We start from the raw sequence: 19517 nt of genomic DNA on the forward strand, positions 1-19517 counted from the left end.
GTACCTTGATTTATCTGTAGGTGTCAGTGGCACAGAGTTCCAGCCTCGAATCCCAGGTAAACCCCAGTCCTGCTCTACCCCCTGATCACACATTGCATTCCATGCATTTTTCCAATCTACATTGCCCTGGTCACTCCCACGTCTTTGTCGAACCTCAAATCGATAAGGTTGGAGAGATAGAAACCAACATGGGACCCTGGCACTACTCCTCTCATTCCTATTCAACCAGGTGAATGGGGCATGGTCAGTAGAGAGGATACATTGACCACCCTCTAGATTATAACACAGCTTTCTCATGGCCCATTTAATAGCTGAGCCCTTCTTTTCAATAGTAGTATAGTAACTTTCATGAGAAAAAAGTTTACGAATGACAAATAAGAATGGTTCTCCTTGCCAGCGGTGTTTACCTGAGAAGGACCGACAAACTGCCAATATCAGAGCTATCCGTTTGTAGTAGAAATTATTTGTCAAAGTCTGGAGACTGTAGACTGGGTTTAAAAGCAATCATCCTTTTTAAGTGATCAAGGGCCCGATGTAGGTAGCCAAATACTGGTCGGTAACGGCCGAAAATCGGTAAAATCGGCCATTACCGACCGGTATCAGTGCAACGAGATGTATGTCACCAAAAACGTACCGATTCGGTAAATACCAGTCGGTAAAACACCGATTCGGTATTACAGGAATCGGAATTTACCGAATACATATTCTCCGAATCGGTAAATAAGAAATGGTAAGTTACCGAATCGGTAAATACCGAATTCATATTTACCGAGTCGGTAAATAAGAAGTGGTAAAAAAGGCCATGTGAGATGTAGCAAAGTCAGGAAATACCAAATTTCGTGAAATTCGGTATTTAAGAGTCGGTAATTACCATGGATTGGGAGCAGGTGGAAACCAGGAACAGGATATATAAGAAGCTCCCAAAATGCAACAGTACACCCACAATGGCGGCCTTCTACGTAATTGCAAGGCGGCTACGGATACAGGCAGCAGGAGAGAGGGTCTGGCTAAGGGAGGAGCAGGTATATAGGCAGAGGATCACCCTCTTCCAACTCACTGAAGCTGAGATCCTGCAAAGGTACCGACTCCACCCCAGAACAATCCTGGACTTGATCAGGGACCTCCACCCATATCTGGAACACCCAACCCCAAGAGCACACGCCATCCAACCACATGTACAGGTGCTGTGCTGCCTACACCTCCTTGCCTCTGGGAGCTACCAGCACGTGATAGCCACTGTAGGTGGAGTGTCCCAGAGCTGCCTGTCACGCTTCTTCAGAAAGTTCCTAAACGCCATGATGCAGAGGATGGAGCACTACATTGAGTTCCCTGAGACACCTGCAGAAGTAGCAAGGACAAAAACCGAATTCTATCAACTTGCACAGTTCCCGCACATAATAATAAAAACCTGCAGCAACTGAGCATATTTACAGGAACCGGAAATCCACACAGTCAATCAATGTGCAGGTGATCTGCAACGCTAGCAACATGATAACGGACATCGTAGCCAAATTTCCTGGGAGTACCCACGACTCCTACATCTTCACCAACAGTGGGATATACAGACGCCTTGTTGCTGGTGATTTTGGTGATGGATACCTGCTGGGTAAGTTTGTGTGAGACACCCTGACAGTTCATGCAGAAGGAGCACTCCTGAGTATGTGAATAATCTTATTATCCTTTCCCACCCAGGTGACAGTGCATATGCCCTGCGTTCATTTGTGCTCACCCCCTACCTGAACCCATCCACCAGGAGTGAAAGGCGTTATAACCTGGCACACAGAACAACACGTAGCGTGGTGGAACGTACATTTGGGCTGCTGAAAAGTAGATTTAGGTGCCTCCATAAGAGTGGAGGTGCACGGCAATACACGCCAATTATCTGTTGCAAGATTATTGCGACCTGCGCCATGCTGCACAATCTTGCCACCAAGGATGGCACAGAGATAGAACTCACATATCATGAGGACATTGATGATGGGACAGTACAAGCAGATCACAATGCAGCAGGAGCAGCACCAGCAACAGATGGTCGACTGCGACGTGCTGAAATTACCAACAGATACTTCTAATTGAGCGATGACACACAGCCAGGTCCAGTGATTGGAACACTCACTTTAATGTACACAACTGCACCTTCCAAAAAAACAATAATCAAATTAAATGCACCTTGCACAATGTATTGCCAAAGTTTCCTCACTTTGACCTGTCCTGTGCGCATTAATTATTTCAATGCTTGCGCTTACGCATGGTGTTTTGCGAGGCACGGGGCTGGGGGTCTACATGTGTAGTGGTGCCGGTGTCTTCGGCATGGAGTCTGCTGCTCCTACGTATGTCCTGAACAGGCGTGCTGGACCCACTCCTGCTCGTTGTCTCCTCAGTGTCCCCAACAACCATGTTGCCACCTGTGGCTGTCAGCTGGGTCAGCATTGCCTCCATTGCTGAGGTCACCCTCCCCATCCCCCGGGACAAGTCACTGCAGCAGTGAACAATGTCAGTCTGCAGATTTACAGAGCGGCGACACTGCAGGGTGGTGGAAGTTGCCAACCGGTTAATCGACTGATTGAGCAGCCTGACCTCGCGCCTATACCTGCGCCTCTCTTCTTGGTCACTTTGCAGCCTGTCACAGAGGGTGCCCATGCGCTCATCCATACCCCTCACCCCCTCTGCCATGGACTCCATCCCTTTGCCTCCATCCCTTTGCCCATGGCCTCCATTCCCCTTGCCATGACACCTATCCCCCGATCGATGTCCGACATCCTGGTATTCAGGAGGCGCACCTGCCGGTGCACAGCCATGATTCCTCTGGCCTGCATACGCTGGACTTTCACCATTGTGGCTTCAAGCCCAGCGAAGACACCCTGCACATCCTGCCCCTCATCCTGCTCTCGTGCCCTACGGACATGGTCACCTGCACGGCCAGATCCCTGTGAGCCAAGTTGTCCAGCGTGGCCAGACATTGTTGGTGTAGTAGGTCTGGGAGCCACTACCACTTCATCATCGGAGCTCTCCAGTATGCGTAAAGGTGGGACATCCTGCCTCCTTGGCCTCACGCGCACAGGGGACCCTGAGCTGGGTGTTGTAGCTCCTGCTGGTGCTGGCTGTGTCTGTGTGTCAAACAGCAGGGGCGAGAGTGGCTGAGCATTGGTGTCGTCCTCCATTGCTGTGGGTGCCTGGGGTGTGGATGTTTCCTCAGGGACAGTGGTAGGTCCAGCAGTGTCTTTTGCCTTCTCCCGCGCAGACGATGTTGTGGCACTACACTCCCCTCCCAGCGCTGCTCTGCGCGATGACTCTCCTGTGAACAGACATGGACAATGATCAGCTGCCTGTTTTCCCAACACAGATTCCTAACACACATTAGCATTTGCCTAGACTGTTTGTGCATGGGGAGTGTGGCATGGCATGCAGGGTTAGGTGTTGGCAGCTTTGATGTATGTACCTATGACTACAACTACCATGATGCATTGCTGGGGACTACAGTCATGTGTGCTGGATTGTGAGTGATTCGCCCACATTGGGGAAGGGGCCTGGGAATGGGTGGGGTACATGTCCATGCATCTTACCTTTCTTACTTGCAGCTCTGGCTGAGCTATCAGCATCTCCGATCCCATGTATGCTTTCATGCTCCATGGTTGATTCCACGAGCTGCTCCAGGTCGGTGAGGCTTGGGGCACGGCTCTTCCCCCCACCGGTTACTGCTGATTCCTTCCTCTGGGTGGCTAGTTTTTTCTTGATGGTGATCCTCAGATCATACCACCTCTTCTTCATGTCGTCAATGTCTCTGTGGGTCACTCCTAGAGCATTGACCTTGCTCTGTATTGCCAGCCAGGTGGTCCGCTTTACAGACTCTGCAACATGCAGAGACTGTTTCCCAAACAGCTGGCTGTAGTGCTGCAAAACCTCCTCCACCAGCACCTGGAGCTCTGTGGGGCTAAATTTCATCTTTCTCTTGCTGTCACCTCCATCCTTTGGTGCCTCCTGGGACTCCATGCTGTTTCTCTTGGTCTCACTGCTGCCTGCTCCTCTGTCTCCCTTCCAGCTCTCTCTGCAGTTCTGTTGCTCTGCACCTGAATGGGCGTGGCCACCTCCAGGTACTGGGATGTGGTACTTGCACCTGATTGACTGATCTCTCAGATGCTAGGATGTGGGGTGTGGTGGGTGTCCCTGATTGGTGCACAGGCTCACATGACATGTATTCGAAAATTCGAGATCGGATTTTACCGATTCGGTATTTACCGAATCGGTAAAATCCAATTCGGTGACTCCCATTCATTCCTATGGGACTGGAAGGCCATAGGGTTGTATGGGTGTTACCGAGTCGGAATTTACCGATTCGGTAGATACCGAATCGGTATTTACCGACTTTGAATACCGATTGATACCGATTCGGTATTTTTTACCGGATTTTTACCTACATTTGGGTTTCCGGTTCATAAATACCGATTCGGTATGAGTTGGTATTTATGAACCGGTAAAAAAAAATTACCTAAATCGGGCCCAAAATGCTTCAAGAGCCATTTTATACCAGACATCAAAGGACATATTTGTTGTGGGTATTTTTAGCATGACAGTCAGTGGTCCAAGTTGTATAATATCCCTAGAAGATATAAAAATGCCCTCCTGTCTCTCTTAGTGCATGGGAAGGGACCAGCAGTGATTGCCCTTACCTTTTGTCTCCTGTGGCTCAACAAGACCATCACCAAAAGGTATCCCAAATATTTTACTTTATTATAAGCTAGCTTAGCTTTTTTGCATCAATATGGAGATGAGCGGACTGTAGGTCTGTTAAGACCGCGTATAAATGTAGAAGAAGTGCTCTCCAACTCTTGCTAAAGATGACAATATCATCTATGTACATGGAAGCTTAGTTTCTGTGTGACTCCCCTAGTTGTTTGATTTACTCATCTATTCTCGGAAAAAGGATAATTATCGAATTTTGATAGTTTATTGACTGCCCAGAAATCAATACAAAACCAGATAGCTCCATCCATTTTGGGAACAAGGACGATAGAAAAACACCAATCTCTGTCTCTAAGTCAGCTAGGACCAGCATATATGTATATCTTTTACTAGAGGCTATCAAAGGGGCCACAAGATCTAGTCCAGCTCTTTCAAATGGTTTCCTAATGATAGACATCCTGTGTAAAGGAACAGCAAGAGGGTGATAGGGGTTCTTCTTTTGGTAGACCTTACATTTTTGACAGTATTTCTTGAACTGGGCTAGGAAGCTTAGGCAATAAATCTGGGCTAATATGGCTTGAGAACTTGTCTCTGCCTCCAAAGTTTCTGGCTATGGGATGGGAAGGGACAAAGATTAAAAGTTGGCCTTGAAAAAGGTTTGGAGCCAACAATTGCAATACAACAACCCATTTTTTCACCTGAAAGAACAGATATAACTGAAAGTTCTTTCCCTCATCTTCTTGGGCCGTCTTCCAAACATACTGAAGAGTAAGATAATTTAATTGGGCAGCACTAAAGCTTTTGTCCAAGTCCCAATGTCCCTGAATGACTCAAGCATTTTGAGATGCAGCTTTCTGCTTTTGTTTGCGTCTCTCCCTCTTGGACTTTATAACGTTCATATGTTGCAGCTTTTCTATTATGTCATGGGTGAAACGGGCTTCACTTAACCGTGCCCTGTCTTCAGATAGTGTTTCTCTAAGAAGGGTTAGGAGTTGAAGGTTTATCAGTACCCAGACTAACCTCTTCCAGAAGGCTGTAGTACCCCAATCTCTAACTACGTCTCCAGGCCATCTATACTTTCCACCGGGACTTTTGCTAATGGATAGGTTGTCTGGTCCCCATGAACACATCTAATACACTCTTGTCTATTTGAGATGATCTGTTATGGAAGAACCAAATTATCTTTGATGACAGATTGTTTACAACCTGAGCCCAGTAAAGCGGTGACTCATTTATGGTTTATGTGTAAACTCACATAGTAACTGGGGCCTATCTCCTGGCTATTGTAAACAGGACGTGGCACATAATTTTTTCCATTGGTTCTTCTTCTGCTGTTTCATTTAGATGGAACCGGGCAATATGACCCCTTCCCCCCTTTCATACCATTGCGGTCTTGTATGGTAGGGTGGGTCGGGCCTAACTGGTCGTGACCCTGTGATATTCGGCCAAGGAGCAATTAGTTTTTTTTGGAATGTTTCTGTTAAAGGGGACTAAAAGTCCTTCTGGTGTGGTCACCGTGGCCACAAGCCACCGAAGCACCTCTTCACTGAGAAACACGGAAGGAAGATATAAGATGACGAAAACCAATGTTGAAGTGGCACTTTATTCGTTAAGTCATAAGTATATCAGAAAATGCATATATCATTTAATTTAACTAAGCAAAAAACATTCAGAGACCTGACTTCACTCCGTCAGGAATAAAACACATGATCATATTTATAATGCTCAAAAGTCTAGAAGATAGGCTGGAATACGAATCTGTTAAAAAGGCATAATTGAAATCAGTAAGAGACTCAAAGATTCCGAACACATTTTATGAAATTCTAGTGCCTAGAGGGAAACCTTTCTAAAGAGAATTAGCCATGCAAGGTTTATCATTTCAAGAGACCATAAATGCAAGGAATTGGGTGTGGATGAAAAATACGGAGAATAATCAAAGATTTAAAAAAGGCAAACAGGTTATCTAGATTGGGAGGTACCACCTGAGAGAAAGGCTTTGAAGTCCCAAATTAGATAAACCGGCCGGAGAACCCACGCTTGTGCCAAGCGCTTGCAGGAGAGTTCTGAGCCCTAAGCGGTGTGCTGGGCCTATTATACCTTTTCAGAGCAAAAATGGTCAAACCGCATTGACGTAGGTAGTGGTGCAGGTGTTTGACCGCATACCTACAGCATGAACACACGCCTACAGTGGTGTTGCTAAAGTCCTGAGAACATCGAAGTGGCAGGCCAGTGTGTCAGGTGTTTGGGCGGGTGGTCTGCCATGCTTTACCGCAAAATATAAACAAAGAATATACGTAGTGTACATATCTCTAAAAATACATATGAGACCGGAACTTAAAGGCAGGGGTTACCATCGCAAGGTGCTGCTGCGGTTTCATTTGAGCAAGCTTGGAACATTGTATACTAAAAAATGAAGCAAACAATACTTGTGAAATGTCAAGGATGTACCAGCTGGGCCCCGTGTGTGGGTGTGATGCGCCTGTACTTGTAACTGTGGAAAGTTTCTGTGGTTCTGCGGTAGCCTAAGCTATATCACCATGTTGTGCACAAAAGAAATGCATTTTCAAGAACATCGGGCCTAGTACATTTTATGATCAAAAGAAGGTAACCTGAGGCATTGGGCTTTGGCTTAGGCCTCTATGCAGTGGGTTCAAGGGATGTGGGGGCTGTCACTTACTGACTGTGTATAGTAGAAATGGTCAAACTAGCTTTAGATATTAAAACATGACCCTCCAACATTTCCGAAGTAACAGCCATGGACTTTGGTGTACTCTTATATCGCTTTGGGTTGTTGTGCCCTTAAAAATGTATTTACCATCTCGATGGCTTGTTCTAAAGTTAATCCAGGATATTCCTTCAACCAAGTTCAAGTTCATAAGCTTTTATTCGATTTGCACATACAAATCATACAAGCATATTAAAATACATAATTTTATAATGATAATACATGATATTCACACAAATAATACAAAGAAGGAGAGTAGGAAACGTATGAAAAAGCTAGTGGGCAACAATTAAAAAAAAATTATTTTTAAAATCGACTGAATAGTACGAGAATATATAACAAGCATTTACAATGCAATGGTTTTTCCTTTGTTAAAGTTAGAGCTATTGGCATTGCTCTTGACATTATTTTTATTTATGTTTTTTAACATAAATAAATGGCATGGTCATTTACAATGCCACTAGCTTTATCTCTCGCAAATGACACACACAAACACCCACATCAGAATTTGCAAGCAAGTAAAAAACCATGCACCCGTAAATAGCAGAGGGAAGAGTCTTCTACTGGGACACCCAAAGATCAAAGACACGGAAGCGGGAGGGGGGGGGGGCGGGAAAGACACGAAAGCGGGAGGGGGGGGGCGGAAAAGACACGAAAGCGGGATTGGGGCAAGTTTTACAGAACTTTGCCAGCAATAACAATAGCAACTATTATGAACAATGACAAACTGGGCATACAGATATCAGTTTTACAGACATCAGGATGTTTAATACCAGGAAATCTGAGGTGTCGGAAAGCTCTCCAACGTACCCCCTTTTTAGACTCGTTGAAAACTCTTAAAACTGACGATTGCTGCCCGGATCCAAGGAAGATACCTACCTAACAGACAAACACGCGACGCAGATAATAGCAAGGCTGAACCAGTCTCACACCCTTTAAAACAAAGACCTCCAAGTATTACACCACTGGAGCTCGCGAAAATGCAGGGCCCATTACATCACATCAGAATTTGCAAGCAAGTAAAAAACCATGCACCCGTAAATAGCAGAGGGAAGAGTCTTCTACTGGGACACCCAAAGATCAAAGACACGGAAGCGGGAGGGGGGGGGCGGGAAAGACACGAAAGCGGGAGGGGGGGGGGAAAGACACGAAAGCGGGAGGGGGGGAAAGACACGAAAGCGGGAGGGGGGTGGGAAAGGAACGGAAGCGGGAGGGGGGGCGGGAAAGGAACGGAAGCGGGAGGGGGGTGCGGGAAAGGAACGGAAGCGGGAGGGGGGGCGGGAAAGGAACGGAAGCGGGAGGGGGGGGCGGGAAAGGAACGGAAGCGGGAGGGGGGGCGGGAAAGGAACGGCCAGCGGGGGGGGGGGGAGGAGGGAGTTTAAAAGTCTTGGTTTACTTACGAATGTTTCCTCTGTTATATTTGGCGGCTCTGAAACACATAAGTAAAAAAAAAAAGTTTCAGCACTCACTGGTAAGAGAGACAGCTTGTGGAAAGAGTTCTGTGAGCCAAAGCAATATATCATTAATGTCCACCAGGGCACACGTGTGGCATGATAGATACCCTGAGCGTCAGAAAAGTGGACTCATTTTTTTCTTTTTTAAAAAGTGTTGAGCATGTTTCCATATAAGAGGGCATGCTTCTTACCGGTGGTCAGCCTTTTCCCCCTCATTGTCAGGTGGTAGCGGGGGCGGTGTTGTGCGCCCCTTCCTAATGTTCCGAGTGCCTGGAGGAGCTGTTCAGATTCCATTTCTTGGCACTACGCCACTTCGCACATCATGTAGGAAGCCCCCTGCGACAGCCCGTCCGAGGTGGTCTCCCAGCCGTCTCATTTACGCGGAAGCGTGGACTCGCGGTCGTGGGGCGCTGGGGGCGCTCAGCAGCACACCCTTCATTTGTGCAAGAGCGGGGAGTTAGACTGCCGTAACTTGCAGTCTGAGCGCGTCCTGCCTGCTGCCCCTGCCTTCCTGCCTGCGTGCTGCGCTACCAGGCAGGCCTCCGGGTTGCTATGGTGCTGCATACAATGTCATGAGAGAGCAGGGTTTCCCTCTCCCTGCACTAAGCAAACACGGCTACTCATCGGGCCTGCCTGCGGCCCGCTCGTGTGAAAGCAGAGCCTCCTCGCGGTAACTGCGCTTTCATTGTGAATCATGTTCAGCCGCCAGGGTTGTGTGGTGATGCGTGAAGGAAAGGAAGCGGGAGGGGGGGGGCGGGAAAGGAACGGCCAGCGGGAGGGGGGTTGGGAAAGGAACGCCCAGCGGGAGGAGCGGGAAAGGAACGGCCAGCGGGAGGGGGGGGGGCGGGGAAGGAACCGACAGCGGGAGGGGGGACAGGAAAGGAACAACTCACCTGGACTTCCTCGGCCGGCGGTCGGCCGCCAAATGGACCAAGCAAACCTCGACGAGCCCAAAAAAAAGCCCCGCCCACCGCTGCATGACGTGGCCAAAAGGGAAAAATTGTCGGGAACGCCCCCGAATCTGGTCCGGCCTTGACGGACAGATCCGGCTCCCAATGGCTAGCCTCCATTTATGGAGCTAGCCAATGGGAGGAGGGCGCGAGGAGGGGGCGGATACCCGACTCTACAGAGGAAAACATTAGATTTTGCTGGCGCATGCGTACTTCGTACGCATTGCCGAGGCAAAACCTAAAAATGACAGAAAAATGCCAGAAAAATACCCTCAATGGTCACAATTCTTTGTCATATATACATGCAGCAAAAATGTTTTGTCTACACCGGACACCGAGTCAAAAGCTAGTGTCTCTCAGCAATACACATGTGCTGAACATTGTAGCGAGGCAAGCTGTTCAAGACTTCAATGCACAATGGCATTGCACAAGCGCGAAACCGCACAAGGATGTTGACACATGCCATCACCTAAAGAGCTTAGTACTCGATATTCTAACACACGAGGGGGTATTAGAAATAGTGACCTTAAGAGGTCATATATACGTGTTGTAACCTGTAGCAAAAGACATACTTATTGATATTGTGAAGTCTATAAATGATAACCAAGAAGAATATCAACAAAAGCCCTATGGGTAAGGTGGTGTATAGTTTAACAGAAGCACCTCACAAGGATATGTAACGAGTTAAACTATTCGCAAGCTGGAAAAACCATACTTAAGTGGAACCTCAATACTGTATCATATTCTACCACAACCCCTTTCTTGTATTGCAGAGGTCGAAACTAGTGCTGTATTATCTGGCAAGTATCTACCAACCAATGGGTTACTAGTAATACTAGATATTACGTAGGGTGCCATCGGGGCAGGAGGTGTATTGGTAGTCGCTGTTGGACAGGGGCATAGATGAGACAGTTGGTCCACAGGTTTGCAGGCCTTCACTTAAAGTTAGGATGTTTAATATAAACTAATCCATCAGAAAGGCGGTGGTCTTAGAGAACCCACCCGGAAGTCCTGGAGTTAAAATGTTACATCATAGGAACGCCAAGTTGAGCACAAGTTACTTAGTTCACTGCTAGGCAGAAGGGGAAGTTTAAAATGTGCCAATACGAAGTAGACAATGGGTTTGGAGGTTAAAGTAGTAGGGTTTGTATACAAGGGTGGGGGTTAGATGAGAGGGGTATGGAGAGCAGATTAGATGAGGGGGTATGGAAAGCAGATTATTGACGTATAGTGAGAGCTTAGTTCTGAAAGGCTGAGGCTGATTGTGTGATATGCACTTACTTAATAAGGCAGCCTTTGCCACACATATAGTGAGCCAGTGGTCTGATTCCATTTCCCCCAAAATCTGCGATGTCCTGCTTAGAATGCAAGAAATTAATTACATTCTGCAGAAAAGTCAAATGGTGCATATTCTTCTAAGAAATTGTCTTTTTGTAGTATCCTTTTTCCGAACTTAATTAATTTCGGTTTAGAATTCAAAAGAGCCGTGCAAGTAACGAGAGTGAATTATTTCAATGGCGCTGCTTGGAATCCCGCCTCGCAGTGACGGACGGTCAAGCGCCTAAACTGGGCCGGCCGCCATTCTTCGTTGGGAGCCCCGCACCTGAACGACCAACCTCCTACCCCTTCGAAATACTTTTACCAGCTTTGGCAAGCCGTTCTGCCTTGCGTGCTCATTTTTTCGAGATTATCCGTGCGGCTGAGTCGGTCAGCAGAAACCTTTGCAACCCCCGGCCCCTAATCCACTCTGTGGGATTAGGATCTGCGGGTAAAAGCCGCAACAAGCGGGCCAGCTGAACCACTTGACGTTCTCTTCTGCGAAGTTTGGCCTAAAAAATGAGGCCCTTGCAAAGCCGCGAGTCTTTAGACGCCTGGCCACCCTCTTTCCGAGCTGTGGCCTGTGGGAGAGAAAGAAAATGAATTTAAAAACTCGACAGGGCACCCCAAATCCCTTAAAAGACAGATTTACCAGGAACCTCTGGTTGTGCGCATGTGCCAGCCTGCGCGTTCCTTTTCACTTTGTTAACCACCGTTTCTGAAACTCGCCGGGGGTTTGGGGTCTATTCCCGGCCATAGTAATCCGGGAATTAAACTAGAAATGAATGTGACCGTCTGCAACACGACCGGTGCTCATGTAAAGCGCCCGGATAGCTTCGGGCGAGTTCGCGCTATAGGGGTAGGGGGGCGGAACGGCACAGACGACATGAGATGCGGGAGGTGGGCGGGGGGGGGGGGGCTCACGGACAGCGGGAGGGGGGAGGGAACGGCAGCACTCACCTCGACTTCCTCCTGCGGCGGTCGGCCGCGTAATGGGAAAAAGAAACAAATTAAAAAAAAAACGAAACTCCGCCCACCGCCGCGATGACGACATCGCAGAGGCGGAGAGGGAAAAAATAGCGGGAACGCCCCCGAATCTGGTCCGGCCTTTGACGGACAGATCCGGCTCCCAATGGCTGGCCTCCATTTACCCGACTCTACAGAGGAAAACATTAGATTTTGCTGGCGCATGCGTACTTCGTACGCATTGCCGAGGCAAAACCTAAAAAGAAAACAATCATATGAGTACAGACAGGAAATCGAAGGATTTGTCATAATGAGTCGAATTTCCTGGCAGCTGTACCTTCAGACAAAACAAAATCCGGACCACTTGGACGGGCATAAAAGGTAGTTTTGAAGTAGAAAACAGGACCATACAATACATACTGTGGACATCAGACATAAAAATTGTTCCTTATTTACAAAACTGTTATAAAACTTTTATGTACAGACAGGAGTGTATAAAGTAATTATAATAGCAGCGCTATACAGTTCCTGGCAGCTGTACATCACAAGTACAGACAGGTAAGTATAAGAGAATTTACAGTACTATACTTTTCCTGGCAGCTGTACATTTCAGAATATAAGTAGCCAAAAAGAAGCAAATATCCTCGTTCTCCAATGAGGATAATAATGTCAGTGCAGTCTTTGTGGATCGGGTATTATACTTTATAAAAATGGGCTTGAGGTATTTTACCCTAAGGAAATGAAAAAATGTACAAAAAAGTAAAAAATGGCAGCTACTCTGGCGTGAAGTGCTGTCACACGGGCAGGGTGTCTCAGATCTAACTTTCTGGTTTGGGAACGCAACAAGATGGTGTACGATACCCAGTCTGACACGGGTTAATACGAATTGGTGAGAGGGTCGGGTTACGTTCACAAGGTAAGGTTGAAGCCCCGGAGTTAGTTTCAGGTCCTTATAGAACTTAACGGTGGCTAGCTTACCATGTACTTTATCTCGCTCTGCCTTTTTAAAGTTTAAAAACGTTGACTTAATTTCTTTTTTAGGGATGGAGACTGCCTGCTCAGGGTCAAGTAACACATCAATATTGAATAGAAGGTAGTACCAGAAATGAATGTATCTCAACCACTGTATACGTGATGAGTGGTCTAAACCTATACAATCAAGAATAATTTCTTGAGTGAATCGAGTCTCTGGCTTAGCCCAAATAGAACGCCACAATAAGAGTGGCCGGACGGCTGCTAAGTCAGATATAAACTCAATCCCAACCTCGTCGTGAATCAATTGAACAGAGGCGGAAGGAGGGACACATAACAATCTCTTTAAAAACTTATTTTCATCCGTTTGAAGGGAAGGGCCTTCATTGTGGCCCCATACTCCAGCCCCATACAGTGCAGAAGAGACACAACGAACATTGTATATATTAATCATATCTGGAATGCTTCTCGATCCAAGTTTAGTGGCAAATCGGAATATGCTGCTGGTAGTCCGCAGCATTTTCAATCTGATGGTATCGAATTCAGAAGTCCAAGACCCACTGTTGTTATAGGTGATTCCCAAATAGCAAAACGTTTTAACATGTGTCATTTTATCTTTATCCAGGAAGAAAGTATGCTTCGTCTTTTTTGCTACCTGGCCGCATGACATAACATACGTCTTAGATTTATTCACAACAAGCCTCCTATTTTGGATAAACAGCATAAAGCTATCAATGAGGCGCTGGAGGCCGATCTGTGTGCGGGATAAAAGAACAGCGTCGTCCGCGTAAAGTAAAAGTGGGACAGGTTTTCCTCCGATCAAAGGGGCATCTGCTGGAATATCAACCAGGGTGCGGTCGACACCATTGATGAAGAGGGAAAATAAAAGGGGGACCAAAACACATCCCAGGCGAATGCCCTGAGAGACTTTGAAAAAAGGGGTACATTCGCCTAGGGTGCCATAACGGACCTTACAGGAGAGTTTTTCATAAAGTCTGGCTAAAAAATGGACAATTTCCCTCCCTTCCTTCAACCATTTTTGCATTGGGAGTAGCAGAGCTCCCAAATGATGCTGTTAGTAAACTTGGGCCATTATTTCCTCCTTAGAGCCCGCATGAGGTTTTAGCCATTGGACGGCTGCATTTTTAAACCTAAAAAAATAAGGTTCTAGGAGTATCACCTGGGGAACCTTTTTCATTGTATGGAACAGTTCCAGTGGAGTTGGAAGCTTGATGTGCAGCTTAATGTGGGGGCCAAACAGTGAGGCCAGTGCTCAACAGGAAAGGAGCTAGCTCTGGCTGTTCTTTCAAAATTGACGACGAAGGCCAGAAGTGAACCTTTGTAGTGAAATAATAGACCTTCTAGGTGCAATACCATTACTTTGACTGGCTCTCAGACACTTTATGTAGCTGCTTGGCTTGATCCTCTAATGTGTCGTGAAAAACATTGCGTTCAGTTTCAGCAGCTTTATTATGTTCTAACTCCCACTCCAGCTTCTGCTGCCCTTTAGTTAGTCAATGAATGACGTTCTGGATATTTTATCAGAGCAGATGATCCCCCTTCTGACACTACTCGTAGGTGTAGTTTCGCGTAGTTTTTAGAAAGACAAGACCCAGCTAGGGCTTTTCACTCATTTGCTACATTTATTCTGAACTTTGATTCATAGTTATGAAGGAAACAAAAACAATGTAGGAAGGTACAAATAAATTGTGTCTCAATACATTCACAGAAGTTTTATTTTCCCTTTCTCAGGTCTCAGGTCTAGTTCTCTTCCCACTTTCACTTTACGTTCTTCTTTTAGGTGCAGGTATTTGCAGACCGGAGTCCCTCGGAAAAACACCAAGCACAGGTAAGTGTATTGAGTGGAGGGATTGCCTAAAACTTGTTTTCTTTTTAGGGTTTCTATATGCATTTTACAGTTCCTCCTTCCTCTCTGATTGTAACGTTTTCAGTGTGGACTTGGTTCTCTTCTTCCACCTTCCCTCTCGCACTTTCTGCTTCCACCTAAATATTCCTCTCTCCTGTAGAACACTGACCATGCTTCAAACAAAGCAATTAAATATTAAAGCCCAAATTCAGCTTTCCTTTTGGGTTTTCATAGCTTTCTCATAGCTTCTCTGGAATCTTGCTCAATTATTCAAAGTCTCTGTTGTATCTAAATAACTGTTCGAGATTTGTTAACAAAGCAAAATAGAAGAAATAGCCTCCTAATAGTTGTGTTTTGGGTTACCAATTATCATCCTTAAGGACTCGCTTGTCCCCCTTCTCTACCCTAACTCCGACAGCGTAACCAAGCACTAACCAGTGCAAGCCGCGCTCCTCCAGGAGAGTGGCGGGGCCAAGCGACTCTTCGGCAGGCCTGAGTGTAGTTTGCGGAGTTTCGCGTAGCAAAAGTTACAAAAAAATCTGCAAAGTTCCGTGAGTGGTGGAGTGCAGTGCGAACTGCAGATCGTGTTGGTATTCCTGCTGCTCGAGTAGAAATGCTACCTGAGCTGCAGCTTGCGCTCGCGAACTTACCGATCGCGAAGCAAACTTACCATTCGCGATCGGAGTGCCATAAAAACTCGGCTGCACTACGTGATGCAGAGTTTTCCGCACTCCTCATGCTCCGCGGAGTACAGAGTACAGAAAACTCAGCAAACTCCGCGAACGGAGCGAAGTTCACTCTCCAGGCCTACTCTCCGGACTATATATTTCTCAGGAGGCACTTAAGCATTTGGGCTGGCCTCCTGAGGCTCCTGTGGTCCAGCTACTCTGGCTCCGGCTCCAGTTTCTTCTCTTCTCTCGCATTCTCCACTCTACTCTCGAGTGGGCTCTGTGGTCTCTCACTTCCTCGGCCACACTTCTCCCTCCTTTTATACTGTTTTTTTGTCAGTGTCTGTCTCTTCCTCCTAGTGGGGAAACAAACGTTCTTCCTTTGTTGTTTTTTTTGGTACACACTTTTGTCGTCCTTCCTTTCTGACCATTCCTTTTATTTCTCTTGTAGGTGTTGTTGGAGCAGAGTTCCAGCCTCGGAACCCAGGTAAGTCCCCATCCTGCTCTACCCTCATATCACACCCTCAAAAGAGGGTTAATTTGTAGCAAGAAGGTAGCTTTTAAAGTGCACAACCATACAAGTTTGCAAGCAGCAGAAAAGAAACATAACAGTAACAGCAGTTTGAGTTTTGTATATTTTTATCTGCAAAGAAGACAACAGTGTCTTAACATTTGGATATGTGTTTTCTGAATAAGAGGGAGGTAAAGCCTTGCCCTCAATTAAGGATGCATAAGCACAGAGGGCTCTCAGTGTGGCACTTCAGCACACTGTGTTTGGATGACTCTGCAAAATGTCTGCATCAAAATCAATCATCACAAAAACATGGGTAGAATTCTCCCTGGCAGTGGCCTTGGTGACGAGCTACCCCGCGGAAAGTGCCACACACATTTGTACGCAATGTGAGAGGTTTCTGGAGTAAATGTTTTCTAACAGTTACCAGTAAACCTAAATACAGTTGCTCCAGGAATGTTCACAAAGTCCTTTCATGTAATTCACTCCTTCTGTTGTTCACAATGATTGAGGCAGCCAAGTCTCCTCTTAATACTCTAGAAGATTACATTTACCAAAAACAAAATCTGAAGGGGCTCCTGTCTGCACAAGGCCTCTGGCCTTAATTTACATTGGCCCAGAGGCAACTGCAGGGGGGATGGACTGGGAATTACAAGGAGGCGGGTCCAGTGGAGTTTGTAACCAATCCGAGGGCCCATCAAGGGGATCTCACGGAAACAGGATCTTAAGAGAGGGCAGCTCGAGGGATCCCAAAACTTGTGATATTTCAGCTACTGCAATAGCCTTTCACCTAAGTAAGAGCTGTGCTTCACAGACTCTGGATTGAAATCAGAGCTGTGATGTCATTGACTGTAAGAAAGCTTCTTCTTGATGTCATTCAGCACAATATCATGATCCTATGAGCATCAGTTCATGTAAATAAATACTGTGAATGATTTGTTAGTGTGAAATACTTTCCTTTCATGGATGAGGGGTTACCTTGTATAACATTCCCTGTAGGGACAGGATGATAAACCAGCCAGTGGTAAAAATGTGGTTTGAAGATGTCCCCAAAAACCTGATTTGTAGTTGTGGGACAATCATAAACACTATGCTTGACATACTATCAACGATAAACAAACTCTGGACTCCGCATTGTCTTTGTCTTCTATTTCAGTGAAACGCAAGCGCAACGGTCTATTGTTTGTTTGATGTCAAGAGAAGCAGAAGACGGCATCACCAGGTCCATAATTGGACCAATCTATTCCAAAATGTACCTGCTTCTTTGAATCCTGCAATGCGCTGATGCCCTCAGAGGTTTAGCATTAAGCACACATAGATGTGATAATACAAGCGGACCTGGTTCAAAATAACCCTGTAGGAAGCTGGCTCTTTATGTAGTGGACCAAAACAAGAAACACTGTGTAGAGTGTCCTGGCAAACCCAGATTGTTTTACAGATGCACAAATGATATCCCAAATACTCTCTTTTGTGGTAGTGTGGGCGAGCAGTTCCTATGTATCAGAGGGCAGTGTTAAGCATTTGATGACACACACAGTGGCAATTAATGAGAGACACACCCAAGAATAAATCCGAGACAAATTTAGAAATATAAGTTGTATTTTTTTTTAATACATTTTGATACCAAGAAGTTCGATAGCAAGTATTTCTTTTTTAAATATTGAAATTTGCAGGTAAGTAATACAGTTACTTAAATGCACCTTTATGCACAGTGCTTTGCTATGGCATAGATAGCATACAGGTTTTTACGGTCAGTTTCTGGGGGGTCTCCTTTGGGGCTTAGGGTCGTGGTCCAAAGTGCTACCAGCAGTTACTCGTTACCTGCCCTAGGGGCTTCTGGGTGCAGAGGTGCTGGTCGAGTTGGTAGCTGTGCACGCTATGCCGGTAGAAGGAAGGGAGGGGGCACCTAGAAGCAGGGTGCAGATGGGGACTTGGGGACTTGGGGACAAGTCCAAGCGCTCCCCGGGGGGCTCAGGTCACAAGAGTCCCAGGAACAAGGGAGCACAGTTGATTCGTTGGTACCTGCTCGGGTCCAGAGTGAAAAGCTCTTTGGGCTCTGTTCGTTCTTGGGCCTTGCGGTCATCGGTCTCTCTAGGAGAGGGTGCAAAAATAAGGACAGCTGGGCCACTCTGGAAAGGGTCTCTGCGATGCTGACGTTCCTTGACAGCTTATTGGTATTGTTGTAGTCAGGACTGGACTCTCACTGTCTTTGTTTGCTGAAGGGGGTCCTTTAACCCGGATATTGATCCTGTGCAAATCTGGTTGGTCCTGGTGTCCTCTCACTTGCTGTGGCGAAAGATCTGTGATCAGGAGCACATGTACCTCTTCCTGGGGTGCTGTGGCATTGGGCTGGTCGGTGAGAGGCAACTCGGTGAACTGAACTTAGCTCTTCGGTGACTGCAGACTGCAGGGAGTAGCTCCACTACTCCAGGGAAGATAGCTGGCTGTTTACGAAGGGCTGGCAGTCTCCCGGGGTTCTTGAAAGCTGATCAGCTGCAGGACAAATAGTTGGGTCACAATTGCCGAGACTTGGTTCAGGCAGGGTTTGGTGCCAAAAGTCCACAATCTGTCTTCTGTTCTCGCTTTTTTTACGGCACTTCTTTGTCCTCTCTTCGGGATCCAGCGAATCTCAGTTCCTGGTATAAGGGGCGCCACCTACATACTCAACTTAGGGGCGTTACGGGGAGTGACAGGTAGTAGTCAATGAGCTACTTACCTTTAGGGTGTCTACACCCCCCATGTGACCACTTCCTGTGGGAAGTGGGCATAACCCTGACCCAGAGAGCCTAATTCCAACAAATCTAAGATGGTGTCATTCTAAAGGTCGTGCTCAATTGGGATATCCCACATTAGGGATGGAACTAGCCTGAGAGGGTAGCATGCATCCTGACTAGCTAATTTTCCCACCTGTCCTAATGGCAAATGGGCCCGGGGTGGCATTTTGGAAGCCTTGGGTCTCATATTAAAGGCGGCGGAGGCATTTGAATTCATCTTGCTTGGAGGAGGTCACAACACCTCTGGCCGGAGCAGGCATTGTTTCTGCCCTCAGGAGGTCAGAAACCTGCCTGTGGTGGCAGGCTGGTCTGCACCAGTCAGCCAGTACACAGGGAGTCATTAGATATTCAGGGGGCACATCTAAGGTGCCCTCTGGGTGCCAGTATTAATTAATCGGTCAATGGAATCAGTATGGGCTTATCAATATGAGATGTTTGGTATCAAAGGTCTCTAGTTTCAATGAAGCCATTGAGTTGGGTAAGAATTAACATCTGTTATTCAGCGCAAGATGCCCACAGGTGATTGTGCGCTTTACAAATACACCTTATGTTGTTAGGAAGCCACCAATTAGCTGTGGAGCTGGTAAACACCAGTGTCCAGCACATGTACTCAAAATGACTTCCCTATCCTCT

At 46.6% G+C, this 19517-nt stretch overlaps 1 protein-coding gene across 4 annotated transcripts in view; it reads left to right on the forward strand.

Annotated features, from left to right (window-relative positions):
- The window catches only part of LOC144770919 (uncharacterized), a 129204-nt gene that overhangs the window by 75562 nt on the left and 34125 nt on the right, over positions 1-19517 (forward strand). For 3 of the 4 annotated variants that reach the window (XM_078655736.1, XM_078655737.1, XM_078655734.1), the window contains exons 11-13: positions 21-56; positions 14866-14913; positions 16051-16086. In XM_078655736.1, coding sequence (XP_078511862.1) covers positions 21-56; positions 14866-14913; positions 16051-16086 — 120 coding nt within the window. The remainder of the gene's footprint in view (positions 1-20; positions 57-14865; positions 14914-16050; positions 16087-19517) is intronic. The other variant, XM_078655735.1, reaches the window with a different exon arrangement.

The sequence above is a fragment of the Lissotriton helveticus genome, chromosome 7 (genome assembly GCF_964261635.1).
Source record: "Lissotriton helveticus chromosome 7, aLisHel1.1, whole genome shotgun sequence".
NCBI classification, from domain to species: Eukaryota; Metazoa; Chordata; class Amphibia; order Caudata; family Salamandridae; genus Lissotriton; species Lissotriton helveticus.